The sequence below is a fragment of the Platalea leucorodia genome (genome assembly GCF_965183815.1).
Source record: "Platalea leucorodia genome assembly, chromosome: 3".
In the NCBI taxonomy this organism is placed as follows: domain Eukaryota; kingdom Metazoa; phylum Chordata; class Aves; order Pelecaniformes; family Threskiornithidae; genus Platalea; species Platalea leucorodia.
Window position 1 is genome coordinate 128,020,070 of NC_138825.1, and position 26,438 is coordinate 128,046,507.

Genomic DNA, 26,438 nt, shown 5'->3' on the forward strand with positions numbered 1-26,438 from the left:
CAACCGGCCACAGCAGAGCTACAGAGAAACCCGGTTTCAGGGGCAGCGCACCCAAACCGCAGCAATGGGTGCTGCAGGCCGCAGGTGCGGGGCAGGCAGCGCCGACCCCAGCGCCGAGCAGGGCAGCACCTGACCCACAGCACGGCCAGCCCCGGCCCTGCACCGGCACCCACTGCTCCGGCTCCTCACCCTCCCTGGATCTGCCACTGGGGAAGGACAGACCAACGCCGCAGCAGGAACGCCCCAAGTGTGGGGCCGTGGGCCAGGGATGGGAGCGAGCACGGATGGAGGAGCACACCGCGGGGCAGAGCTGCCCCATGGCATGGCAGGCTGCCGGCCCATCTCAGGGCAGAGCCGTTGCCATCTTCTCTACGTGTCCCTGCGAGCAGTGAGGGCCATAGCTGCAGGCGATGAGGTCCCCCAAGGAGAGAGCAGGACGGGTGCTGCCAGCACCCTGCGTATCCCGTCCCCCCCCAGCCACGGGTGCTTTTTCCAAGGGCTCCGGAGGTGCGGCAGAGTCAGGCAGCAGGCGGGCACGGGAGGCAGGGAGGGGACACGGCTTCCCCCTCACATCCGATTTGCTTTCCAGGAGAGGTAGCAGTTCCAGACGATGGCAACGCACTGGACGACAGCCAGCCTGGGGACAGAGGGGACAGGGTCCACAGCCGCGGGCTCCGGGAGCCAGGGAGCCAGGGCCACGGCTGCGTTACTACCTGTGCTTCAGGGGCACGAAGTAGAAGTTTGCGATTTGCACTGGTGGCCAGATCTGGGCAGAGAAGGAGACAGCGGTGAAGGAGCCCTGCTGGCACCCCCATCCCGTGCCCAGGCGTTCAGGGGACAGGGGTGCAGGGGAGCCCAGCCGGGCAGCCCCAGCCAGGGGCACGGCCGGCACTGGGGCAGGGAGGAGCGCGGACCCGCCTGCGGCTGCCGCCAGCACTTACGCAGTAGTTGGTCAGCAGGGCGTCCGTGTAGTCCTGGAAGAGAAGGGAGGCCGTGAGTGCCCAGAGCTGCCCTGCTGCCACCCAGCCACCGTGGGCACCCGGCCCTGCCGCGCAGCCGGCCAAGGCCCCGGCAGGGGCGGCTGCTTGCAGAGCCCCGGGGAGGCCCCGGCTGCCGCAGGCAGAGGCTGGGGCTGCCGAGGGTGGCCAGCTCCAGCGGCAGGGCCCACAGCTGGCACCAGCAGGAATGGCGCAGGAGCATTTCCAAAGAGATGCTTGCAACCCGCGATGGCGGCAGAGCAGAGCATGCAGAGTGCCACTGTCCCCCTACTGTGATCCCCCCGCCTCTGCGTCGGCTCCAGCTAGGCATGGGGCAGATCCCCTCTGCCCCCCGCAGCCCCTGCCTGCTTGCCTGCCCCCTTCCCAGAGCTGTGCCCGTGTGGGGCCAGCATAGGGTGGCAGGGAGAGGGTGGCCACGAGTGCTCCATCCCCACCACGAGCCCTCCCTGCCGTTGACATGGCCCAAGCTGCCCCAGGCCGCTCTGCTCGGCCAAGCCCGGGAGGGGAGCAGGGCGGGTGTGCGGCAGGAGAAGGCGCAGGAGGTGAGCTACGGCACCTGCAGCAGACTCGGGCACAGTGGGCATGGCAGGGGCAGGCTGCGAGCCCCCGCCTGGCCCCGCGTCCCCTGAGCCCCCTCCCAGGCACCATGGGGCACGGACGGAGCGGGGCACCGAGCCGGGGCAGCTGTCCTAGGAGCCCAAGGCACTGCCCTGTCCTCGTGCCGCACCTGCGGCTGTGCCACAGCCCTGCCCCACAGCAGCAGGACGAGTCCCTCGTCCAGCCCGGCTGTGACTCATCCGGGAGCCCGGCCTCCTCCTGGCGCTGGCCGGCAGCCCAGGACGGGGAGAGCGGGCGCAGGGGTGATGGATGCTCTGCTGACGCTTCCTCTGCGTGGGGAGAGACGGATGCACCCCAAGCCGGGGTGAAGGTGGCTGCCAGCTGCCGCTGCCCGGCTCCCAGCCCAGCCCCTTCCCAGGGCAGGGCACTGGCCGGGAGCCACGGCCCGCAGGCATCACCCACCACCGTGCTCCGGCCCCTGCGGGCTTCCCTGGGGGAGGCAAGGCAAGATACATGGCACGACCTGGTCACGATGCAGCTGGGGCAGATGGGAGCGCTTGGGGGTGCTGCCTGTGCCAAGGGCCAGCCTACGTGCACCTCTGGGGCGTCTCAAAATCCCTTGTACCCTGGCTGCTGCTCTCGCAACGCTGGGAGAAAGAAGAGGTAACTCGGTCCTCCCCCAGGATTTGCTCCCTGGGCTCCAGCGCAGGACTGGGGGCAGGAAAGGTCTCTGCTGGCGCACACCCGCAGCCTGGGGGCAGCTGGCCAGTGCCTGGCGGGGCGGGTGCACCCACGCAGAGGACTGAGCCCGGGGTGACGGCACCCCAGGCAGGGCTCCGGCCCGGGGCAGCGGCTGACAGCCCAGCTGGGGCACCATCCCCAGCTCACAGCCCGGGGGCAGAGGGCCCAGCAGGGCTGGGGCCCTTCTTGCACAGCCCCGGCAGCCGTCGGTGTGTGAGCACCGGTGCTGCGCACCCCCCGGTAGCCATGCGACTGCCTCTGGTCTGCCTCATCCCATGGCAGGTGGTCACTCGCTCCCCGGTGACTCACGCTCCGGACATGCTGACTCAGCTTTTGCACTGGTTTCCAGCAATTGCTACTAATGGGAGCCATCTCGGTAATGGCTCTGGAGACGCAGCCAGGAGAGCGGATGGTGTGCGGGGAACCGGGTGGCACCAGGCACCGTCTGCCCCGGCCCAGGCGGGACCCCCAGAGAGCCATGCCACAGGGAGCAGCCCTGACACCAGCACCCGGAGGACTGGCAGCACCAGGCACCCGATGCCCCCAGGGCCCTGGCACCCAGTGCTGAGCCTGGCAGGACTGGCACCGCGCGCGCCCGGGCCCCGGCCAAGCAGAGAGCACATGCCCGGCAGCAGTGGGGTGGACGCCTCCCCATCCTGGCCGTGGGGTGCCCACAGAGCCTGGCTCTGTGCTGGGGGTGCCAGGGCACAACGGAGCTGTGGGCCAGGCTATGAGGACGGGAGTGCAATGGCAGGGCTGGGGGCATGCAGTTGGTGCTGGGAGGGGGCCTCGCCTGGGCACAGGCATGACGACAAATGGAGCAGCCGGCAGCGCCGGTGCACCGGGAGGAGCTGCCAAGGCGCCCCGGCTGCCCGTGGCCCCACGCCGCCCCGGGGAAGCAGCACGTACCTGCTGGATCTTGGACCAGTTCTCTGCTGCCGACAGACCGTTCATCGCCCCTGTGATGGCAAGGAAGCAGCCAAGGAAACATGGCGCAAAGCCCCCCTGCAAGAGAGGAGTTGGGGCCCAGCGCCAAGGAGCCTGCGGTGCTTGGAGCCAGGCCCGCAGCGCGGGGCGAAGGGAGTGCGTGGTGGGGCGGGGGACAACAGGCCCAGCTTGCCTGATGCCCTGGGGCTACTCGGCCTGCCGCTCCCCAGCACAGAGCCATATGGAGGGACGGGCACCACCATGGGGCCTCTGGAAGGGTCCAAGACCAGGCCAAGGGCAGCCCCTCTACAACCCTGTCCGTCCCAGCCCTCCACCGCATCAGGGCTGGCCCCGGCCTCAGGAGAAGGGCAGGAGCCAGGGCAGCACGGGGGTCCCTGTCCCCAGGACCCCGCCTCCGCAGCGGGGACACCAGGGATGGCACTGCCCAGCCTCCCGTGCTCTGCTTCAGAGAAGGGAGACGGCAGCTCTCAACAGCCTCAGAACCGCGTCACCAAGGGTAAAGCATGGATTCCTGACGGCTCCCCACAGCTCCCCATGGATCCCCCGAGCAGAGATGCTCTGGGCTGCAGGGCTGAGCCGCCTGGTGCCCCAGGGGCTGCGTGCTGCAGCCCAGCGACTCCACGGAGCAGGTCCTGGGCACCATCCCCTGGTCAGCACCCGAGCTGGGGCGCTCGGAGAGGGACGGAAACTTGCCCACAGTCGCATGGCTGCACCCACCACCCCGTCCTGCTGCACCAGCCCTGCACAGGCACCCTTGCCCACACGGCACTGACCTGGTCCAGGACCATCTTCTTCACAGCCACAACTTTTGTAGTCCCTGGGACGAGCTGATCCAGGATCTTGTACCAGCCGCCCACGACAGGGCCCTGCAGGAGCCGGGTGGTGAGGGGCAGCATCCTCCTCGCCCAGGCCACGGGGCGTCAGGGCTTGGGGGTCCCCAGAGCTGGTTACACGGCCCCGCCCCAGCCCTGGGACACAGGGACGGGGGCCTGTCCTGCCCCCTCTCCTGGGATGTGCCGCTCCCTTGCTGGGCCCCACAGCGCCGTGGGGCAGCCCCCCTGCGTAGAGTGGATGCAGGGACGCCCGCAGCCCTCCCTGCCCCTCCTAGAGCGCTCTGCTAGGCAGCACCAGCACAGGGCAGCCAGGGCCCTGCCCCAGCAGGGCAGCCGCAGGGCTTCACGCCGGATACACCGGGCAGGGCTTTGTGGTGGGGGGACCCCGGCTGCGCCAGCGCCACCCAGGGCCCTCCCTACCCGAGCCACCAGCGCAGGGCACTGGGTCCGGCACCCCCCCACCCGGAGCACAGGAGCTGATGGGTCAGGATCCGGCCTCGTCACACACAGTGCAGCAAAGCACATTTGCACCCTTGGATGGGGAGTCACCCTCCTGCCAAGTGAAACCTCCCCAGGGGCTGGCACCAGCAGCAGGGATGGGCACGGGGGCCCGGGCTGCACGAACAGAGGCTGCTGGCCCCGTCCCGCCCCGCAGTACAGCCAGGGGTGCCCGCACCCGCAGCTGGGTGCAGGAACAGGCGTTCCTCCTTGAGTGGACCCAGCTCTGTCGACGGCTGCTGGAGGTGGCACCAGGATGGCCCAGCTCACACCCAGGCACCACAGCCTCACCCTGCCAAAGCAGCCCTCCACCCCAGCCCTCCACCCCAGCCCACCACACACGTGCTGCAGAGCTCAGGTGCCCATGGTGCACCGGCACTCACCACAAAGCAGAAGCCAATCGCCATCATCTTCAGGGTCCGGGGGACGTGGTGCCCGTGCAGCCCCCGCCGCTCCACCAGCTGCTGCGCGATCACGTCTCCAGCTCCCATAAGGGCCCCTGCGACCAGCAGAGCCCGCTCAGGCGGCCGCGGCACACCGGGGCAGGGTGAGACCCCGGAGCGCCCTGACAACAGCCGGGTCCTCCTGCCCGAGCGTTGCCTCTGCCTGCCTGCGGCCCCGCTGCCCCTGGGAAGGCCTCAGCCTGCTCTGGCCCTGCGGGGTCCATCCCGGCACGCCGCTCCCCCGCCGCCCTGCACCGAGCCTGCCCACGCCTGCTCTGCAGCACAGGCCCTCCCATGGTGGCCTTGGGCTGCTCTTGGGATGCCGTAGCATCTCTGGCCAAAATAGTGGCTGGCTGCACGACCTCCCCATGCCCCTGACATGGTGCTGATCCGTCACCCAGGGCCCACAGCGCCTGGGGCCTCTGGGGCAGAGCCCCCCTGGATGCTGCCCGTGCTGCCTGCTGCGGCCTCTCCCAAGCCCGGGCCTTGCGCTCCCCGAAACCTCCCCTAGCACCATGCAAACCCTGCCGACTACGGTCCCCTTCCTTGGAAAGCCGCTCTCCGCCTGTGCCTCTCCTGCCCGGCAGCGCCGCTGCCGCCAGCAGCCAGGACAGGCCAGTGAGCCTCGCTGGGTGCCAGGGCCGGCCCCAGCTCCTTGCTGCTGCCCCGCTGCTGGCACGGCTTCTTGCCTTGTTTCCATATCAGTGTGAGGGACCTTCTGCTGTGCACGTCCCCTGCGGGGTGCCGCTCAGCTGGGCCTTTGGCAGCTCCCGCTCCATCCTACACCCTTGACCTCTTCGACGCAACTCGGCTGGCCCAGTGCTCCTTCCCCCGGCCTTTGCAGGCTCCCTGCTTGTTCCCCCTGCCCCTCCCAGGACGGTTCCCAGGCAGGTCTCCAGCCCCGCTGCGATTCTGCTCCATTCTTGGAAACCCTGAACCCAACAAGCCCTCGTCTCGGGGAGCGGCGTTCCCAGCGTCCCCCCTCCTCCCGGCACCGCCGGCTGCGAGCCAGCCCTCCCCAGTCTCCACAAGCAGCTCCTCACCGCATGGTGGGCCGAGGATGCTCAGGGTGGCACAGCCCTGGGTGTATCCTCAGCAGGGCCCAGCCCCTGCCACCAACTCCCTCTCTTCCACGGCCGCGGGTCTCTGTGACCGCCCCCAGCCGCACCGTGGGGAGCGGGTCCCAGCCCAAGAGCCGCAGACCCCAGGCTGCGCCAGGGGAGCGCGCCTGCCACCGCCCCAGCGTCCGCAGCCGGACCGCGCCTTCCTGCGGGCGCTGTCCCCAGATGGCACGCACGAGGGGAGAGTTGTGGGCCTGGTTCCCCAGCCCCTCGCCCCAGCCACACAGACCAGGGCCACAGCATGGCCCCTAGGAGCCTGCGGGCACAGGCTGGACCTGGCCCAGCACGGCTGCGGTGGCCAGCAGAGCCTGGAGACAGCCCAGGAGGCCAGGTGGGAGCCGGGGCCCCAGCCAAGGCCAGCGATCCAGGGCTGGACGTGCCCCGGCAGGGCTGGGAGGGCTGGCCCGGACTCTGCAGCCCCACAGAGCTGCTGTGCTCCTGGCAGCATCTCCTGCCACCATCTCACTGGCTCCATCTCCCACCCGGACCAACGCAGCCCCCAGGGGCTGAGGCTCTGCCCCCAGGCCCTGAGAGCCACCGCACCCCTCTGCAGCAGCAGAGCAGCCCCCAACAGCCCACGGGGCCGCTGCAGCGGAGGGGCAGGGCATCGCAGCAGGCGAAGGACCCCAGGCTGGCACGGCAGAAGCACCGGCTGCCTGCTTCCCACGGGCAGCCTTCCCACTAGGCACAGGCAGGCTCCCCCCGCACGGTGCTCATTGAGAAAGCGCAACCAGCACCGCCGGTGTTACTCATTCAGTGCCGAAGGCTCCGGGCGCGGTGCCCGGAGGTGACGAAGCAACGCCAGGGCTGCCAGGGGGGGAAGGCCTGTCTGTGCACCCCTACTCGGGCCTCGGAGCATGGCCGGATCAAGCCCCTTGCAAGGACTTTACTCGCCCAGGCTGGCACCAGCGCCACTTGCACCCGCACTGCGCCTGCCCCAGGGTGACACCAGCACTGCCCTGCCACAGCTGCGGTGCGGGGCTGTAGCCCACAGCTGTGCCCCAGGCCACAAACACAGGAACCAGCGCCTGGCCGACCCCACAGCTCTGCAGGGCCCTGCTGCCACTGCAGCGTCCTGCCCCGGGCTGGGAAGAGCCGACGCGCACGGCCCCACACCCACACGGGCGTGCTGGATGCAGCCGGCGAGAAGGGCGAGCGCTCCCCAGCTCACAGCCACCCAAGCCGCGGGGAGGCACCTTCTTGCCTGCTCGGTGCAGAGCGGTGCCGCGGGCAGGCAGGAGGCAGCGAGCAGCGTGCTGCCCCCGGCCAGGCGGAGCCGGGAGCCGGGGGGTGCCTGGCCGATCCCGCAGGCTGCTGCCCCTGCAGCCACAGGACTTTGAAACAGGCCCAAGCCTAAGTAGGCCACACCGTCTGCATCCCCCGCGGGCCTCGGCGGCTGGCAGCTGGAGGCTGCATCGCCACCACGGGAGCGCAGGGCTGCTCTCCGCAGGCACGGACAGCAAGGTCACCGCTGCGGGCACGTGCTGCTGCCCGCTGTGCCAAGGCCCTGCTGGCATCCTGGCCTGGGATGCAGGAGGCAAAGCCCCGCCTGACCCTGCGGCCCTCCCCGCCAGGCGGGACAGGGATTCGGCAGGCGAGCGCAGCTGGACACACCAGGCACAGCCAACTGCCAGCAAAACTCCCTGGCCCGGCCCCAGCTGGCGGCTCTGCTCCACTCGGGGGAACGGCAGCACCGGCGGCTCGGCGAGCAGCAAGCGAAGGCAGGGCTGGAATCTGCCCAGCCCTCCTGTGGCTGCCCAGCGCAGGCCAGAGGGCCCGGGAGAGCCTGCCTCCTCCGCACGGACCACAGCACGGCCAGCGGTGAGGGGCCGAGCCTGGCCTCGGACAGAGGAATTCCTTGCTAGAGCTACAAGGAGAGCAGGCAGGCTCGGCCTCCGGCAGCGCTGCCCCTGCCCCGGAGGAACGGCTGTGCTCCCGCTGTCACGGCCTTGCACCGTGGCACAGAGGCTGGGCCTGGGCCCCCGCCACAGGCAGGGAGACATCCAGGACTGAAGGCAGAGCCTCTTCTCGGCCTCAGGAACCGCATCCAGCACTGGGCCGACCACTCACACAGAGTGGCCGTGCCAGGCGGCTGTGCACCCCCACGGGCACTGCCCAGTGCTCCCTGGGCCTGCCAGGGCCCCAAGGAACTGGGGGGCTGTGCCTCAGCGTGGCAGGGCCACCTCCGACACGAAGAAGCAACAGGTAGAGCTGGAGCCCAGAGCCAGCCCAGGACTGCGGGCTGCACCAAGCCTGCTACAGCAGCTGGTGGGGGCTGCCGGGGAGGGCGAGGGCAGGGGCTGCCTGGGAAGGCGAGGGCAGGGGCTGCCGGGGAGGGCGAGCTCCCAGCTCCACCTTGGCCTCCCTCCAGGAAGCGAGGAGAGGGATGCACAGCGCACAGTGCAGCAGGTGCCAGGCAATAGACTCCATCAAATCAGATAAAAATAACAGCGGGAACAGTGAGGTGGCCTGGCAGGACCCCAGCAGCCTGGCAGGCAGGGCAATGTGCCGCCACCCCCGCAGGCAGCAAGGAGGAGGGCCAGCGGCCGCACACCGTGTGGAGCCCCCCAGCGCCCACAACGGCTCCCCGGCACAGCAGGGCACCCCCAGACCCCACGGCTGTGCTTTTCCAGCATCCTGGGCTGGTTACTTGTGAGCGGCAAAGCTGATGGGGCAGCAGTGGCAGCAGGCAAGGCTGCAGGCAGGGGGTGCAGAGGGGAGCATGCAGGGACCCCGCTCCTGGCCAGCCCACACCCCTGCACGGCTCCGTGCACGCGGGGCACAGGCAGGATGGGCTTTCCTGCCAACCAGCCTCAGCCCCACACAGATGGGCAGTGGGGAGGCAGAGCTGCCTGTTGCTCAGGACCGCAAGCCCTGGGCCAGTGCGGGCAGGAGCATCCCTGCCTGCAGCAGCTGCCCGCGCAGGGAGAGCGTCCTTGGGGCATGGGGAGCCGCCTGCAAGAGCTGGGGCAGATTTATGGCACCTCCCAGCCCTGCTAACAACCACACAGTTAGGGAGTTAAATCACCCACGCAGGGCCCCAGGAAGCTTTCAGAGGCAGGGGCTCTTCCCAGGCAGCACCAATGCACCCCACGCAAGACAAAGCCTTTGCTGCTGCGTACTGGCAGCCCACCTGGGGGAGGCTCGGCCCTGTGCTGCGCCGGCTGAGCCCTCGGGTGGAGGCTGCAGCCCACTGAGCCCCCCAGTGCCACGTCCATCCCCACCCGGGGGGCAGGGCTCCCAGAACAGCCTCCACGCAGGATTTTGGGGTGAGCCCTCGAGCCGCAGGTTTGGTCTGAGGCTGTGCCTCTTTACAGCCCCCCGTTGGCCCTCCTGGCTCCAGCGCAAGCCCCCGACGCAGATCCGAGCCTGGAGCGGGCCAGGGCCCTTCACGCAGTGGGACACACGGCAGGGCCCTGCTCCCCGCTGGGCCTGGGGGAACGGCAGCACCTCCTCCCCGCTAAGGAGGGGCCCCGGAGGCACTGGGAACCGAGCCCTGCCTGGGGGGCTCCTGCCCGGCTTCCCCCGGGGGGGACAGCGCCGCAGCAGCAGGGCGAGGGGGCCCCGCCGCAGGGGGTGAGGGGCTGCGGCAGGAGAGAGGGAGGGGGGCTGTGTGCGGGGGGGCCGGGGCTGTGTGTCCTATGGGGCGGGGGGGGGGCCGGGGCTGTGTGTTCTATGGGGCGGGGGGGGGCAGGGGCTAGACTTTCTATGGGGCAGGGGCTGGGTATTCTATGGGGCGGGGGGGGCCGGGGCTGTGTGTGTTCTATGGGGCGGGGGGGGCAGGGGCTGGGTGTTCTATGGGGCCGGGGGGGCGGGCCTGTGTGTGTTCTATGGGGCGGGGGGAGGCCGGGGCTGGGCGTTCTGTGGGGCGGGGGTGAGGCGGGGGAGAGGGGCCCACAGCGCGCCGGGGCGCGGGGGAGGAGGGGGCAGGCCCCGGCTGGGCAGGGCCGCCGCTGCGGGGGCAGGGGCCCGCCCCGGCCCGGTGCCGCCCGCCCCCGGCCCTTACCGGCGGTGAGCGCCTGCGCAGCCCACGGCCGCCGCGCCAGCAGCCGCCCGCAGCCCCTCCGCAGCGCCGCCATGGCCCGCCCGGCGCGGCGCGGTGACGGCGCGGTGACGTCGCGCGGGATGACGCGGCCGTGACGCGTTTATTGGCTCAGTAGCGGCCCAGGACGGTGGCCAGCAGCGCCATCCGCATGTACATCCCGTTCTCCGCCTGCCGGAAGTACGCGGCGCGCGGGTCCGAGTCCACCTCCACGCTGCGGAAGTGACGTCAGCCACAGGCACCGCCCCCGGGGGACCCCCGGAGCGGAGCGGGGACCCCCAGCACAGACAGCAGACACCCCCCCCCCACCGCCGCGAGACCCCCAGAGCCCCCCCTCCACACTGAGAGACCCCCCCCAGCCCCCATCTGGCCGAGACCCCCAGAGCCCCCCCCCACACCGCAGCCCCCACCGCCCCGAGACCCCCAGAGCCCCCCAGCCCGAGAGACCCGCACCACCGCACCGCAGCCCCACTGCTCTGAGACCCCCAGAGCCCCCCCCTCCACAGCCCCCATTGCCCCAAGACCCCCCAGAGCCCCCCAGCCCCCATCGTCCTGAGACCCCACCCCAGAGACCCCCCCCACCACACTGCAGCCCCATCGCCTAGAGCGCCCCCCACCGAGAGACCCCCACCCAGCACTACAGCTCTATCTCCCCGAGACCCCCCATCGCCCCCCCAGCCCCCATCGCCCCGAGACCCCCCCATCGCCCCCCCCGCACACCGCAGCCCCCATTGCCCCCAGGCCCCCCCAAGCACACCGCAGCCCCCCCCCGCACACTGCAGCCCCCAGGCCCCCCCAAACACACCGCAGCCCCCCCCCCCCCGCACACCGCAGCCCCCATTGCCCCCAGGCCCCCCCCAAGCACACCGCAGCCCCCCCCCAGCACACCGCAGCCCCCATTGGCTCCTGACCCCCCCCGCCCCCGCCCGCACCTGATCTCGTTGACGCGGGGCAGGGGGTGCATCACCACCATCTTCTCCTTGGCCCGGGTCATGATGTGGGGCGTGAGGATGAACTGCCCGAAGCACTGCGGGGAGGGGGCGGACGGGGCGCAGCCCTCAGCCCCGGGCAGGGCAGCCCCCACCCCGCGCAGGGCGGGAGGCGGCCGCCCCCACGCCGGGGCGAGACCCGGGGTCCCCTCCCGCCGCCCCGTACTCACGGCCTCGTACTCCTCCGCCCGGTGGAAGCGCTCCTTCTGGATGCGGGTCATGTAGAGCACGTCGGTGTCCGGCAGCGCCTCCTCGATGCTCCCAAACTCCTCCTGGGGCGGCACCGTCAGCGGGGCCGGGGGGGGGCGCGGGGCCCGGGCCCCCCACCCCGCCTGCTCACCTGTTTGATGCCCTTGGAGGCCACGAAGCTGGTGATGTCGGGGGGCATGCGGAGGCCGGGGGGGGTGACGTAGCGCAGGTTGACGCGGTACTGGGTGAGCAGGCGGGCCAGGGAGTGCACCGTGCGCCCGTGCTTCAGGTCGCCCACCATGGTGATCTGGGGAGAGCGGTCAGCCCCAGGCAGGGCCCTTCAGTCCCGCAGCACCGTGATGAGGGTGGCCATGGCCCCCCCGGCCCCCCAGCGCCTTACCGTCATGCCGTTGACGGTGCCCAGCTCCTCACGGATGGTGAAGATGTCCAGCAGTGCCTGCGTGGGGTGCTCCCCCACCCCGTCCCCGGCGTTGATCACGGGCTTGCGACAGTGCTTGGCGGCCAGCTGGGAGCAGAGGCAGGGCTGAGCGCGGGCAGGGCCGAGCGCAGGCAGGGCCAAGCCCAGGCAGGCTGTGGCCCCCGCCAGCCCCATGGGGGCAGGACCTGGCTCCTGCCCCTGACGCCTGCCCAGCCTGCACCACTGGGGAACACAGCCCTGCCCCATCGCACAGGCCACCGTCCCTGCCACCCGGGCAAGGATGCCGATGCCTTCAGGGGAGGATGCGGCTGCCCCCCTGCCCTGCCGCAGGCAGGAGACGGCCCCACCAGCCCCTCTCACCTCAACAGCGCCTGGCTGGGGGTGGCGCAGCACCAGCACGTCGGCGTAGCAGCACATGGTCTGCACAGAGTCGGCCAGCGACTCGCCCTTCTGCACCGAGGAGGTGGCCTCTGAGAAGGACAGGACGGAGCCGCCCAGCCGGCTCATGGCTGCCGCGAAGGAGTTGCTGGTCCGCGTGCTCACCTCGTAGAACATGGACGCCATCACCTTGCCCTGCGGGGGCCACGCCATTACCTCAGGGAGCCCAGAGGCCCTTGCACCCAGCACGGGTCTCCCAGGCTTCGCTCGGGGTGCCTGGGGGGCCGGACAGCTGCCCCATACCCAGCTCACCTTGAGGATGTCCAGGCTCCGCTCCTTCTGCACCAGCATGCGCAAGGTGTGTGCCACGTTGAACAGATGCGACATCTGCGGGGAGAGGCTGCTCAGCCGGGGCATGCGCGGCACCAGGACTCAGCCGGGGCGCACGAGGCACCGCACCCCCCATGCTCGTCCGGGTGCCCACGGCCCCAGCGCCCGCTGCCAGCCCAGGCACCTGCTCCTTGGAGAACTGCTGGACGGAGAGGATGTGCTGCCCAACGAGGGGGTGCAGCAACGGGGAGGTCTGGAAGTGGGGCGCACCCTGGGGGGATGCCTGGCGCGGGAAGGGGCCCGGTGGGTAGAAGTAGCTGTCCTGGATCGCAGCTGGATCTGCAGCACAGAGAGCAGCCAGGTCAGCCTGCGCGGGTGGTCCCACAGCCCGACCAGCTCGCCTGCCACCGGCCCCCGGATCCCCTGGCACTCACCCGCCTCCACTGCCTTCCTGCCAGCCTTTTCACGAGCGTCATCGGCTGGGGTGGGAGAGGGAAGCGATGGCATTAGAGAGGGTGCAGGTGGCTGCAGCACCCGGGGCCCTGCTCTCCCGGGGTGCTGCCAGCACGGCACAGCCCTCCTAGCACTTGCAGCACTGGGCAAGAGCACGGCAGGGCCCGGCGCCGGGGCCATGGCCACCCAGAGACTGTGCGGGCCAAGCCACAGCACGGTGCTGCGTCCCTCTCCCCACACACCCCACAAAACCCGATCAGACGCAACCCAAATCACACTGGCAGGCGAGGGGTCCCCGAGGTGCCGCGCAGGCCGGGGCGGGAGGGGAGCAGGCAGGTGCAGCCGTGCCCTGTCCCATGGTGCCCAGCCCCATCACACAGTGGGCAAAGGGGCCCGTGCCAGGGTGGCACAGGTGGCCCGGGGCCAGCGTGGCACCTGGGGGAGGGGATGCACTCATCGGCTGCGGTTAGTGCCATTAGTACGGCCGCGTCTCATTGTCTGAGTGAGTCCCCCCGCGACATTACCGGTGCCTCGGGCGCCCGGGCGGTGCGCGGCTCCCAGCCTCCGGAACGCTGAACGGGACACAAGGGCCGGCGTCAGCAGGGCCGCCCAGCCGCGGCCCCAGACCCGGCCCTGGGGCAGCACGCTCGCTGCCCCGCCACCCGCCTGCCGCGCTCTGCCGCGCCACTCCGCCTGCCCCCCTACCTGGCAGCCCAGGGTCGGAGGCCCGGTGGATGCGAGGTGGGAGGTGGAAGCGCCCCTCGCCCCCAGGGCCGGCCCGGCGGGGACTGGAGGCTCGGCTGCGCAGCGTCTCACCGGCCACCACATGCCGGGGCCGCTCGGGGGTCTGCAATGAGAGGCAGAGCTGGAGCCAGGGCACGGCAGGGACCCCCCCTCCCAGCCCTGCGCACCCCAGTACCTTCGTGCTCTCCTTGACGGGGGCTGTGTGTGGCGCCAGCACGGCTCCCGAGGGCCATTTCTTCACGTCCTGCCCATAGCCAGGGGGCACCAGCACCTGCAGCCATGGGGGTGATGGGGCCAGTGGTGGGGGCTCCCGGGGCTGGGGGGGCCCTGGAGGGCCTGCGGGACCCCCCTACGATACAGGGGGAATGGTACCTGGGGCCTTACCTGCCCATCGATGTAGGCAACCTCCCCGCGCAGGACCACCCTCCGCACCGTCCCCTTCACCTTCATGCCCTCGAAAGGCGTCCAGCGTGCCTTGGAGAAGGCTGTGTGACTGGGGATGATCCACTCGTGCTCCAGGTCCACCTGCCAGGACAGCGGGTCAAAGGCAGCAGGGCTAGGGCCAAATCCAGGGTGGGTGGGCAGGGACCCACCTCCACATAGGTGTCCTCCTGCACAGGCAGCCCGAAGATCTTGCGGGGGTTCTCGTAGAGGCGCTGGATGATGTCCTCCACGGTGAGCCGCCCCTCAGAGACAGCCGTCAGCAGCAGCGGCAGCATCGTCTCCAGGCCGGGGTAGCCGGGGGGTGGCTCCTGCCCCTGCTTCTCCTCCAGCGTGTGGGGGGCTGGGGGATGAGGCTGGTCACCGGGTGACCTGCTACCATCCCTACGCCATGCTCCCACCCCACGGCTGCCGTCCCCAAGGGCTCACCGTGGTCCGTGGCAAAGCAGTCAATGGTGTCCATGTTCTCCCAGAGCGCCTCCACATCCTGGCGGGTGCCCAGCATCGGCCGCACGGCCGCTCGGCCCTCCCCGAGGCGCCCCAGGTCGTCCCGGCACAGGAAGAGGTGGTGCGGGGCCACCTCGCATGTCACTGGGATCCCCTTCTGCTTCGCTGCCTTGATAAGGAGGATCTGGGGGAACCGCAGGGAGGAGGGAGCCGCAGTGAGGGGTGGCCCCGAACGGTCCTGTGCCCCATCGCCGGGGCCCACAGTCCCCTGCTGCTCACCTCCTCCCTGCGGGCCACGTGGCAGATGTGCACGGGGCGCTGGTACAGCTGGGCCACCATGAGGACTGCGGCCACCGTCTGCCGCTCCGCGTGCGCCACAATGGGCAGGTGCCGTGGCCACTGCTCAAAGTGCTGGAGCGGGGACAGGGTCGGTGGGTGCCGGTGCCAGGAGCTGGGTCCAGCCTCACACTAGCCCCTGTCCGCCACGGCTCACCTCCATCCACAGCGACACGTCGTCCATCCGCAGGCTGGAGAAGGTGTCGTTCAGGTACATCTTGAGCCCAGCGGCCGCCCCGGCCAGGGAGCCCAGGGAGCCGGCGTTCTCCGAGGAAGCCCCCAGGAAGAGGGCGAAGTCGCAGCGGGCCCCAGCCTCGGCCAGCTGCGGGGGGGAGAGGCAGTGGGTGCTGGGCCGGGGCCAGCCCCGCCGTGCGCGCTGCAGCCAGCGCCTCAGCACCTGGGGAGGGGACGCGGGCATCGGGCCAGGCAGCGGCAGCCCCTCACCTTCTGCGCCAGGGCGAAGGAGGCAGCGTCGGTGACAGCAGGGCTGGTGTTGGGCATGGCACACACCATGGTGACGCCCCCGGCCAGAGCGGCTGCCGTGCCGGATGCAAAGTCCTCCTTGTGGGTGCCGCCCGGCTCACGGAGGTGGACGTGGACGTCGATCAGGCCTGGGGAGCGCGGCAGTGTCAGCACAGGCAGACCCCAGCCGTGGGGGAGGCAGGACACCCCGGCAGCGCAGGGAAACGTCTCCTCTCCCTGCAGCACCCTTAGAGCCCCCAGCCCAGCTCCCAGCACTGCCCCACCTCCGTGCTGGGCCCTTGGAGCCCCCAGCCCCTGCCGTGGCCTGGGTCCCACCTACCCGGCAGGCGGATGAGCTTCTGGGACGTCATGCAGTCCACATGCATCTTCAGAGGGGGAGCTGCCCCAATCTGGCCCAGCGCCTGCGGAGACGGCAGCTGTGAGGCAGGACCCGTCTTGCACAGGCGTGTGGGCCCAGAGCTCAGCAACGGGGCCAGGAGGGGGACGTCTGCCCAAGCCGCACCCCAGAAATGACCCTCCCACAGCAATGCCCGTGTACATCAGCCGTCCCACACCATCCACAACAGGACGTTCCTACCCAGCCCCCCGCTTTGCTCCCTCCCCTGCACTCACATCCCTTGGGCCCTCGCGCGCCCCAGCCCACCTCCACAAAGAGCTTGGTGCACTTGATGTCGATGATGAGCGGCACAGAGTAGTCGACGGCCAGGCGCCGGGTGCGGTACCCCTTGGTGACGAAGGAGGAGAGCCGGCGGCCCCCCGAGTTGCGCATCGAGAGGTTGATGACCATCTCGAAGTGGTTCTCGGCCAAGTAGTCCAGGATGCTGCGCTGGGTCTCCCGGGCGCCAGCCTCGCTGCCGTCTGCCTCCTCAAAGTGCCAGTCCACGGCCATCACCTGCCGGCAGTGACGCCCGTCAGGGCCCCGCACGTCCCCTGAGGGAGCCCCCAGCCCCTGCCAGACCCCCAGCCCCAACCTTGATGCCATGCTCGGTGTAGAAGTCGGCGGTGCCAAGGCTGGCGTACAGCTTGTAGCCGAGGCTCTCCAGGGTCCGCACCGTGGGCAGCAGCTCGCTCTTGTTCTGCAACGACCCCAAGGCCAGTCAGAGGGTGGAGCGGGGGGCCCCGGCCCCCGGCCCGGCCCCACGCACCTTGTAGCTGCCAATGGTCAGCAGGATGTTCTTCTTGGGGATCTTGAAGCCAGTGCTGAGCATGGCCTTCAGGTAAGCCTCGCAGCGGTTCTCCCCGAAGCAGGCCACCTCGCCTGTGCTGGTCATCTCCACACCCAGCACCACATCAGCGCCCGCCAGGCGCGAGAAGGAGAACTGGGGCACCTGGGGGAAGGGGGGGGCTCAGGGGCTGCCAGCCATGCGCCCCAGCCTGGCCCCACGCCCCAGCCCGGCCCCCATGGCCCCCACTCACCTTGACGCCGACGATGCCCGTGCCCGTCATCAGCCCCACGGGCTCCACATCCTCACCCATGATCACCTGGCTGGCCAGAGCCACCAGGTCCACCCCCAGCGTCTTGGAGACGAAGGGAAAGGAGCGGGAGACGCGGACGTTGCACTCGATCACCTTCAGCTGGTCGTCCTGAGGGAGATGGGATGGCATGAGGCTCGTCTGGGGCTGCAGGGCGTCCTCCCGCCAGCGCTGTGCCGGCCCGGCGCAGTCCCCCCAGCTGGAGTACCTTGGCGATGAGCTGCAGGTTGAAGGGCCCAGTGACCTGCAGCTCCTGCCCGACAGCGTGGACGATGGCCTTGATGCGCTCCAGTGTCTTGGGGGTGATGTCCTGCGGGGGCGTCACCAGCGTGGCATCACCCGAGTGCACCCCAGCATTCTCCACGTGCTCCGATATGGCGATGGCTACCACCACGCCATCGCAGGCCACCGCATCCACATCGATCTCCTGTGAGCAGGAACATGGTCACAGCCCAGCACCGGGGAGGGGGAACAGGGTTCTCACAGGGAGCAGGGGTGCCCTGGGGCTGGAGCAGCCTCCTGGACGGACCTTGGCCTCCTGGATGAACTTGGAGATGACAACGGGCTGCTCCTTGGACACGGCCACGGCATTGCTCAGGAACTTCTCCAGGTCGCTGTCTGAGTAGGCCACGTTCATGGCAGCGCCGCTCAGCACATAGGAGGGACGCACGACGCAGGGATACCCCACCTTGCAGCAGAAGTGCTTGGCCGACTGCAAGAGAGCCAGCACCCTCAGGGGATGTGCCGAGGGCCAGTGCCCCCCTCGGGCAGCCCTATTGCCCTCACTGGCCCCCCACGCCCCCCACCTCCATGTCAGAGAGCTCCTTCCAGAGGGGCTGGCTGATGCCGATGGAGTCAAGCAGGCGGGAGAACTTGAAGCGGTTCTCAGCCGAGTCGATGGCCTCCGGGGAGGTACCCAGGATGCGGCACTGCTGCCGGTGCAGGGCCATGGCGATGTTGTTGGGCAGCTGCCCGCCCATGGACAGGATCACGCCCTCAGGGTTCTCCAGCTCATAGATGTCCATCACCACCTGCGGCACCACATGGGGCAGGGGGATGGCTGGGACAGGGGCCACGGGGGCCACGGCAGCCTTCACCCCGCCCGACTCACCTCAAAGGAGATCTCGTCAAAGTAGAGGCGGTCGCACATGTCGTAGTCGGTGCTCACTGTCTCGGGGTTGTAGTTCACCATGATCGTCTTGAAGCCCATCTGCAGGGGGAGAGGGATGAGATGAGGCCCCCTGGGGCACCACGCTCCTCCCCAGCCCCATCCTCTGACCGAGGATGCCCGACCCACCGACCCCACAGGGTGCTGGGGCCCAGCCAACCTTGCGGAGCTCCTGGATGCAGCCAACGGCACACCAGTCGAACTCGACGCTGCTGCCAATGCGGTAAACACCGGAGCCGATGACCATGACGTGGGGCTCACGGAAGGCCAGGTCGTGCTCGGTGCCGTTGTAGGTCAGGTACAAGTAGTTGGTTTGGGCCGGCCACTCCGCTGCCACGGTGTCGATCTGCTTCACCACCGGCAGGATCTTCAGGTCGCGCCGCATCTTCCGCACGGCCAGCTCAGTGCTGCGAGGGGCAGGGTGAGCGCCGGGACGGGGGCTGGGGTGCAGAGTGGGACTGCCCCCTCCCCGCATTACCTGAGCACAGCCAGGGCCACCTGCTTGTCGGAGAAGCCGAGCTGCTTGGCCCGCTTGAGCACAGCGGGTGGCATGGTGCTCTGCTCCTCACGGTACGACTCCAGCAGCACCGCGTGGTCCGTGATGTTCTTCATCTTGTGCAGGAACCAGCGGTCGATCTTGGTCAGCTCATAGAGCCGCTCGATGGAGTAGCCGGCCCGCAGCGCAGCTGCCAGCACAAAGATCCGCTTGTCCGTTGGCGTTTCCAGCTCCTGCCAGGCCGGGGGGTGAGTGGGGCTGTGAGGGGGGCAGACTGTCGCCTCCCCCGACTGCGCTGGCAGCCCAGACCCCTGCCCCAGACCCCCGGTGCGCACCATGTCCGAGACCGGCTTCACAGTATGGTCAAAGCCCACGCAGTTCTCGTCCACCATCCTCAGCGCCTTCTGGAAAGCCTCCTCGAAGTTCCTCCCGATGGCCATGACCTCCCCTGCGGACAGGGCCGTCAGCGGCCAGACCCCGCACCCGCCGCGCTGCCCACCCGTGCTGCCCGCCCGCCTGGCGCTCACCCACGCTCTTCATGGAGCTGCCGATCTTGGTGCTGACACGCAGGAACTTGCTGAGGTCCCAGCGCGGGATCTTCACCACGCAGTAGTCCAGGCTGGGCTCAAAGTTGGCTGTGGTGGAGTTGGTGACAGAGTTCCTGAGGAGGGGACGGGGGTCAGTGCCGGGGCCGGGGGCGCAAGGCTGGCCAGGGCAGCACGCCATCCCATGCCACAGCAGTGCCATTACCTGAGGAGGGGCAGGGGGATGCCCAGAGCCAGCTTGGCAGCCACATAGGCCAGGGGGTAGCCAGTGGCCTTGCTGGCCAGTGCCGAGCTGCGGGAAAGCCGGGCGTTCACCTCGATGATGTAGTACTGCAGGCAGCAGGCGGGCAGGGTTAGTGGGGTGGCGCAGGATGCGGCCCCTGCGGCACGAGGCGGGGTGCCGGCAGCACAGCTCCCTGCTGCCCGGTGCTCGGCTGGCACCGAAGAGCTGCTAGCGCGGTGAGGGCACAAACAGCACCAGGGACCAAACGCGAGGGCAGCCGGGCTGGGGGAGGGCAGCCATTGCCGATGGCTGTGGCGGGATGGAGCTGGGCAGAGGCCGCCCAAGGACTGTACATGCACACGGCGCTGGGACCGAAAGACCCAGCGCCTCGCTGCGCTCGCGGGGGCCAGCTGAGTCGCCGACACGGTGAGACCCTCTGGCCCCGGGGACGCCAGGCGCCACGGCCGGGGGAGGCTGGTGAGGCACAGCCCCGCAGACAGCGCAGGGCAGGACCGGGACCCGGGCTCCCCTAGGGCTGCCCGGGGGGGCTGGGAGGGGGAACTGCAGCCGGGGCCCTCGGGGGCCGCGCTCACCTGCTCCGACTCAGGGTTCAGGGCAAACTGGATGTTGCACTCGCCCACGATGCCCAGGTGCTGCACCACCTTCACAGCCGTGCGCCGCAGCATGAAGTACTCGGTGTCGTTAAGGGTCTGGCTGGGCGCCACCACGATGGACTCGCCCGTGTGGATCCCCAGCGGGTCCAGGTTCTCCATGTTGCACACCTGGCAGCGGGGGGGTCACCACGGGCTGCTGAGGCCCTCACCCTCACACACTGCCCACACATGCCCCCAGCTGCTGCCGCCCCAGGCGGGCCCCTCCTGGCTCCCACTGCCTCCTCCCCTGCCCTGGGGACCGGCGGGGGCTCCCCTGCGCAGCCAGGGCTTGAACCGTGCCCCCGGGACACCCCATGCGCTGCAGCGCCCGCAGAGCACAGGGGGTGTGGGAGGTCGGGCTCGAGGGGCGCAGCTCCCAGCAGCAGCCGGCGGCTGCGCGGGCACCACAGGAAGGGCTGGGGAGCCCTCCCTGGGGACGGAGTCCAGCGGGAGCCCCCCACCCTACGCCCCCCAGCACCCGTTCCTCCGTGAACCCCCCCCCAGCAGAGGCCTGGGGGGTCTCCCCCCCCGTCCCGTACCGTGACACAGTTGTTGTAGGCATCTCGCACCACCTCGTACTCGATCTCCTTCCAGCCCTTCAGGGACTTGTCCACCAGAACCTGGGAGGTGTGGGTGAAGGCCTGGCTCACCAGTGCCACCAGTTCCTCCCGGGTGTTGGCAAAGCCAGAGCCCAGGCCCCCAAGGGCATAGGCGGAGCGCACCAGCACCGGGTACCCCAACCGCTCGGCCGCTGCCTGTGCCTGCAGAGAGCAACGGGGTCATGATGGGAGCAGGGAGGACAGGACCCTGCCCAGGAGCTGCTCCCACCCTGCCCCACGACCCCAGACCTGCTCCAGGGAGGCAGCGGCCTCGCTGGGCGCCACGTGCTCCCCGATCTCCTCCATCTTCTCCACGAAGACCTTGCGATCCTCTGTCATCTCGATGGAGGCGACCGGTGTGCCAAGCACCCGCACGCGGTACCGCTCCAGCACGCCCGCCTTGGTGAGCTCCACGCCACAGTTGAGGGCCGTCTGCCCCCCGAAGGTCAGCAGCACCCCATCGGGGCGCTCGTTCCGGATCACCTGCAGGGCACGGGATGGTGGGCAGGGACCCACGGCAGCCCTGCAGAACGCACCCTGCACCCTCCAGCTGCCGCCGTGCCTGTGCTGCCCCCCAAGCACCCCTCTGCCACCCCCTAGCCCTCCGTCTACGAGCCCCTCCGCCACCCCACAGGCTTTTACCCTCCCGGCAGCCCCCATCCCTGCGCCTCCCGCCGGCGCCCCGGAGCGCTCACCTGCGTGACGTACTCAGGGGTGATGGGGAGGAAGTAGACCTTGTCCGCCAGCCCCTTGGATGTCTGCACCGTGGCGATGTTGGGGTTGATCAGCACCGTCTGGATGTTCTCCTCCTTCAGCGCTTTGATGGCCTTACAGGAAGCAGAGGGGTCGCGGCTGGTGGCCCCAGGCCTGCGTCCCCCGGTGATCCCCACTGTCCCCCATGCCCCCGGGGTGGGCACCCACCTGTGACCCCGAGTAGTCGAACTCGCCTGCCTGCCCAATGGAGAGGCCGCCGGAGCCCAGGATCAGCACCTTGCGGGGCCGGGCCGCATCCTGGCCCCCCGCCGGCGCCTTGTCGTAGGTCAGCCAGTCCCGCAGGCGCTCCCGCACTGGAGGGGGACAGGTCACACCGGGGCCGGGGCCGCACGCACCCCCGTGCGCAGCTCCAGCCCCGCAGTCCTGCACACCGCCCACAGCCCCCGCCCCAGGGTCCGGCCTGCGGCCTCCGCACACGGCCCCGGCCCCGCACACGGCCCCGGCCCCGCAGCCCTGGACCCAAGGGCCCGGCTGCCCCGTCCCGCCTCGCACTCACCCGTCCGGGCGCTGCCGTCTCCCCTCTGCAGGTCCCGTGCTGCCGCCACGAAGATGTCGAAGAGCCCCTCCAGGTCCGTGGGGCCGGCACGGTGCTCAGGGTGAAACTGGACGCTGCGGAGGCGGTCAGGCAAGGCACAGCCCTGTGCCCCCCCGGCCCCCCCAGCCACGACCCTGCGCCCACCTGAAGAAGGGCTTGTGCTCATGGATGAGGCCCTCGTTGGAGCCGTCATTGGCGTTGGTGAAGAGCGGGGCCCAGCCGGGCGGCAGGCTGCCCGCCTCCACTGCGAAGCCGTGGTTCTGCGCCGTGATGAAGCAGCGCCGCGTGTCCTCATGCAGGCACGGCTGGTTGTGCCCACGGTTGCCATACCTGGGGTGGCAGGATGGGTGTCAAGCAGCCCCGGGCAGCTGGGACCCCACGGTGACCCTGACCCCAGCCCCGGACCCTGCTCACTTCATCTTGTAGGTGCGGGCGCCGAGGGCCAGGGAGAGCAGCTGGTGGCCCAGGCAGATTCCGAAGATGGGCTTGGGCTGGGGCGCATCGAGCACCCGGCGCAGGTTGGACACCGTCTCCTGACAGAGCTGTGGGTCCCCAGGGCCGTTGCTGATGAACAGCCCATCGAAGTCTGTGCCGAGACAGCAGCGGGGTCAGAGTGGGGCCTGGCCCCCCGAGGCCCTGCAGGGTCACAGCAGGGCCCCCTGGCTACCATCAGCCTAGCAGTGAGGCACCCCAAGCCCACAGCCCCCCAACACCCCAGGAGGGTCACACCGAGGTGCCCTGACCCCACAACCTCTGTCTTGGTGGCAGCAAGGCCCTCCAGTCCCATGGCCCCCATGCAGGGTCACATTAGGGCACCCTGATGCCACGGGCCAGGGCCCCCCATCCCAATCACAGCAAGGCACCCCGAGCCTACACCCCCTGCCTACGCCCCCCCATCCCTGCAGGGTCCCACCGAGGGCCCCAAGCCCCCAGGATGGATGACATCAAGGCTCCCCAACCCCACGGCACGGAGCGGGACGTGGTTCCCTGCTGCCCCCAGCGCCAGCCAAGGAGATGGCCCCTGCTCCAGGCCCTATCCCCCACCCCCTGGCAGGGCCCGGGGAGGCCCCTGGCCACCGTCACTCCACCTGCGGGGTCCAGCGGATGGTCCCAGGGCACCACGGTGACGGCCGCCCCCCGCTCGCACAGGCACCGCACCTGGTTGTACTTGAGGCCACAGTCAACCGCCGTGATGCACAGCGACCCGCCGGGGTTGAACACTTGGGGTGCCTGCAGGAGGGGGGGTTGCAGATCGCCTCAGTCCCCCAGGCTGGGACCAGCCCTCCGCAGCAAGGACCTCCCCAGCCCCAGCTGCCCCCCCAGCCACCCCCCATGCCCCCCAGCCCAGTGCCAGGCCCCCAGCTGTCCTCCAGCCATTCTTACCCATGGCCCCAGCCCAGCTCCAGCCCCCTCTGCCACCCCCCAGCCCAGCTCCAGCCCCCTCTGCCACCCCCCGGCCCCCTCGCCACCCCCAGGCTCCCCCACAGCACCAGCCCCCAGCCCCACCTTCAGTGACACCTCCTGCACCAGGTGCCGCTTGTTGGGGTCCTCAAAGGAGAGGCTGTTCTCGGGGGTCCCATCTGGCACCAGCTTCCCCAGCAGCGTCCCCTTCTCACGGATCTTCTTCGTTAGGGCCCGAGTATCCACGCCTGCGGACGGCCGTGAGAAACCACCCCGCAGCCCCGTCCCACCCCGAGCAGGACCCTGCGCCCCAGCAACAGCATCACCCCCAACACCAACAGCGGGTCAAACCCCTGGCAGGGCAAATCCCAGCACAGGGACAGGTCTGGTGTAGAGCTCGCCAACCTCCGGGCCCCAGGCCCTCAGCGGCCCCACAGCTCCCACCCCAACCCCAACCCCGCGGTCTCCCCAGTCCCACCTTCCAGCCCAGGGATGTTCTGCTCCTTCAGCCACTGGTCGAGGGAGCGGGACGCGCTCCAGTGGCTGGGGGTCTCCGAGCACTCGCCCACCACCAGTGCGGCCACGTGGATCTTGCTGGACTCGAACCACTGTGGGGGCGGGAGGTGAGCGTGGCCGGGTGGGGGGTCACCGGCCCAGGAGAAGCCCCGCGGGTGCCATCCCTGGGGACAGGGACCCCACGGCAGAGGACCAGCCCCCGCTACCGCCCCACGCAGCATGCTGGGTTGTCGCCACTCCCAACGCGGCCCTGCAAGCCGAGGCTTGGTCCAGCCGAGCCCCTGGCTCCGGGAGCCCCAGGCCCCTGGTGCTGCTGGACCGCAGCCCCCTACCCAGGGGCCAGCACAGCCCGCACCGCGGGACCCCCCAGCTTGGCTCAGCCGCAGCATGAACCGGCACGCGGGAAAGCGCCGCTCCCCCCAGTCGCAGCCTCACCAGGGAGCCCCAACCACACCAGCGGGTCCTGTCCCATGGGATCTGGGCTCCAGTTCCTGGGAGCAGGGCCTGCGGGGCCGCAGCAGGGACCCGCACACCCCGGCCCAGAGAGGGCTGCCAGCAGCGAGGGCAGGGCCGGGGGCTCCTGGCCTGCAGTGCGGGATGGGGCTGGGCAGCACGGACCCCCAGGGTCAGCGTGGGGAGGCCCGACACGGGGCTGCTGCACCGGGGCCTGGACTCTGCCCCGGGGGCCGGGGCAGCCCTGGGACGGGCAGCGTGGAGGCCGAGGGGCTGGGAGGGATCGGGGGCCTTGAGCAGGCAGCGGGGGCTGCCCTGCCCCGTCCCCGCCTCGCCCCGGGGGGCTGGGACCCCCGCCCTGCCGGGGAGCCCCGGCGAGGACAGACGCACGGCCCCGCTCCCCGCACGCCCCGACCCCGGAGCACGGGGGTCTCCCCGGCCCCTCCCGGAGCACGGTGGGCCGGAGCACCCCGGGCCCCGCTGATGGCACCGGGGTCAAAGCCCCGCCCGCCGTCGCGTGCCGCCCCGGTGCCTGGCGCCCCCCGCCCCGGCGCCCCCCGGGGTCCGCAGCCCCGGGCCCGGCAGCGGCACCGCTGCAGGGAGGCGCCGGCCCCGGCGCCGCTCGCTCACCCGGCTGAGGCCGAAGGGGTCGGTCTCGTCCCGGGGCACCCCGTAGTTGCCGACGAGCGGGTAGGTGAGCACCAGGATCTGCGCCGTGTAGGAGGGGTCGGTGAGAGCCTCGGGGTAGCCCACCACGCCGGTCTGGAAGACTGCGGGAGCGGGGAGAGGGGCCGCGTCGGCGGGGACGGAGCACCCCGGCCGCCCCCCGTCCCGCCGGCGGCGGCACCCGCGCCCCGGCCCCGGCCCCGGCCGACCGCGTCCCCCGGCGCCCCGGCCGTCCCCGCTCTGCCCCACGGCTCGGGCCGCCCCCCACGTCCGCCGCCGCCCCGGCCCCGGCCCGGCCCCGCTCACCGACTTCCCCGGCGGCGGCGGCGCCGGCGGCCCCGAAGGGGCGGCCCCGCAGCACGGCCCCGTCCTGCAGCACCAGGCGGCCCATGGCGGCTCCACGTGCGCACCGGCGGCTCCGCGGCGGCGGCGACCGAGCGGGGCGCGTGCAGCGTGGCGGCGGGAGGATCCGGGGCGGGGCCGGGGGCGGGGCCGCACCGCGGTCACCGGGCGCCCGGCGGGAGGGGCCGCCGCGGGGCAGCGCCGGGCGGGAAGCGGCAGCGCCGCCTCCGCCGCCCGCAGCGCCCTGGGGACCGGTAGCGGGGCCGCGGGGGAGCGGCGGGGAGAGGGCGCAGGGCCGGGCGGCGGAGCGCGGGCAGCACCGAGGGGGACTCGGCGGTGCGGTGGGGGCAGGGGCCCGGGCAGGAGCTGGGGGGGGCGTCAGAGAGCTGAGCACGGCAAAACGGAAGAAGGAAGCCGCCGCTGTCGTATCTGTCCTTGGCATCGCCACGCCAGGGGAGAGCGCGAACGCAGTCCCCCACTACCACAAATTATGCAGTCGAGTTTCCCGCATTTGGGGAAATCGCAGGGGTCAGCACACCCGGAGTGCAGGGGATGAGCCTCGCCCTGGGAAAACCACCTGCCTGATCATGGTGTCTCCCCTGCCAGGTAAGTATGAAACCAAACCCCCCCGCAGCCCCCCGCACCCCCGCGCACGCACACTCAACGCACGGCCACCCCCGCGCGCCACCGCCACCGCCACCGCGCCGCCGCCCGCGCCCCGCGCCCCGCCGCCCCAAACAGCCCGCGCACCGCCCGCGCGCGACGCTGCCCGTCGGCGACCGGGCGCCACGGTGTCCCGACAGCCCGCGCGGCGCTCATCTGCATGGACACGCCCACGCCCCGCCACGCCACGCCCCCTCTCGGCACCGCCCCGCGCCGCCCGCACACCGCGCCCCGCCGGGCCCCCGCCCCCCGCCCCGGCCCCGGCCCCGCGCGGGCCTCGCTCTGCCGGAGCCGAGCCGGACCGGGCTGCAGCCGCGGCGGGAGGGGACCCAGGGACCGCCCGGGGCAGGGTCCTCCGGCGGGGAGCCGGGGGCGTCGGGGGGCCCGGGGGTCTCGGGGGACACGGGGGTGTCGGGGGCCCGGGGGTGTCGGGGGACCCGGGGGTGTCGGGGGACACGGGGGTGTCGGGGCCCGGCGGTGTCGGGGGGCCCGGGGGTGTCGGGGCCCGGGGGTGTCGCAG

At 71.1% G+C, this 26,438-nt stretch overlaps 2 protein-coding genes across 4 annotated transcripts; both read right to left on the reverse strand.

Moving 5' to 3' along the window:
* On the reverse strand, positions 1 to 10,276 carry MPV17 (mitochondrial inner membrane protein MPV17). Of its 3 annotated transcripts, XM_082307552.1 has the most exons (7): positions 10,147 to 10,276; positions 4,960 to 5,075; positions 4,019 to 4,111; positions 3,207 to 3,302; positions 942 to 974; positions 714 to 766; positions 431 to 637 (listed from the first exon to the last, which is right to left on the reverse strand). In XM_082307552.1, the coding sequence occupies exons 1-7, from the start codon at positions 10,217 to 10,219 to the stop codon at positions 568 to 570; spliced, it is 534 nt and encodes a 177-aa protein (XP_082163678.1). In that variant the 5' UTR covers positions 10,220 to 10,276; the 3' UTR covers positions 431 to 567. The 3 variants fall into 3 exon arrangements, with proteins under 3 accessions (XP_082163679.1, XP_082163678.1, XP_082163677.1); XM_082307553.1 differs by lacking the exons at positions 3,207 to 3,302; positions 4,019 to 4,111; positions 4,960 to 5,075 and having other exon boundaries at positions 1 to 637; positions 10,147 to 10,228; XM_082307551.1 differs by lacking the exons at positions 431 to 637; positions 714 to 766; positions 942 to 974 and having other exon boundaries at positions 1,026 to 3,302.
* Positions 10,272 to 25,304, reverse strand: CAD (carbamoyl-phosphate synthetase 2, aspartate transcarbamylase, and dihydroorotase; the record flags this gene model as incomplete). The annotated part of the gene is made up of 45 exons (XM_082307550.1): positions 10,272 to 10,396; positions 11,115 to 11,209; positions 11,342 to 11,443; positions 11,512 to 11,667; positions 11,761 to 11,886; positions 12,160 to 12,372; positions 12,490 to 12,564; positions 12,692 to 12,846; positions 12,942 to 12,986; positions 13,485 to 13,532; positions 13,666 to 13,807; positions 13,880 to 13,975; positions 14,089 to 14,229; positions 14,298 to 14,488; positions 14,575 to 14,776; positions 14,872 to 15,003; positions 15,086 to 15,250; positions 15,373 to 15,539; positions 15,731 to 15,812; positions 16,055 to 16,303; positions 16,383 to 16,487; positions 16,557 to 16,739; positions 16,828 to 16,995; positions 17,093 to 17,311; positions 17,414 to 17,596; positions 17,691 to 17,915; positions 17,996 to 18,094; positions 18,213 to 18,459; positions 18,531 to 18,781; positions 18,884 to 18,996; positions 19,076 to 19,209; positions 19,299 to 19,423; positions 19,910 to 20,098; positions 20,509 to 20,730; positions 20,818 to 21,051; positions 21,264 to 21,395; positions 21,490 to 21,635; positions 21,839 to 21,951; positions 22,022 to 22,207; positions 22,292 to 22,463; positions 22,966 to 23,107; positions 23,384 to 23,526; positions 23,757 to 23,886; positions 24,878 to 25,017; positions 25,220 to 25,304. 45 exons carry the CDS (start codon positions 25,302 to 25,304, stop codon positions 10,294 to 10,296), a joined length of 6,771 nt encoding a protein of 2,256 aa, XP_082163676.1. The 3' UTR covers positions 10,272 to 10,293.
* Between the last annotated feature and the right edge of the window lie 1,134 nt (positions 25,305 to 26,438).

Coding starts and splice junctions, on each gene's coding strand:
- MPV17 (XM_082307551.1), bottom strand. CDS start 10,219: ATGGCGGCGCTGCGGAGGGGCTGCGGGCGGCTGCTGGCGCGGCGGCCG. Junction 5,076..10,146: donor TGCGCAGGCGCTCACCGCCG/GTAAGGGCCGGG, acceptor TGCTGGTCGCAG/GGGCCCTTATGGGAGCTGGA. Junction 3,303..4,018: donor AGAAGATGGTCCTGGACCAG/GTCAGTGCCGTG, acceptor CCTCTCTTGCAG/GGGGGCTTTGCGCCATGTTT.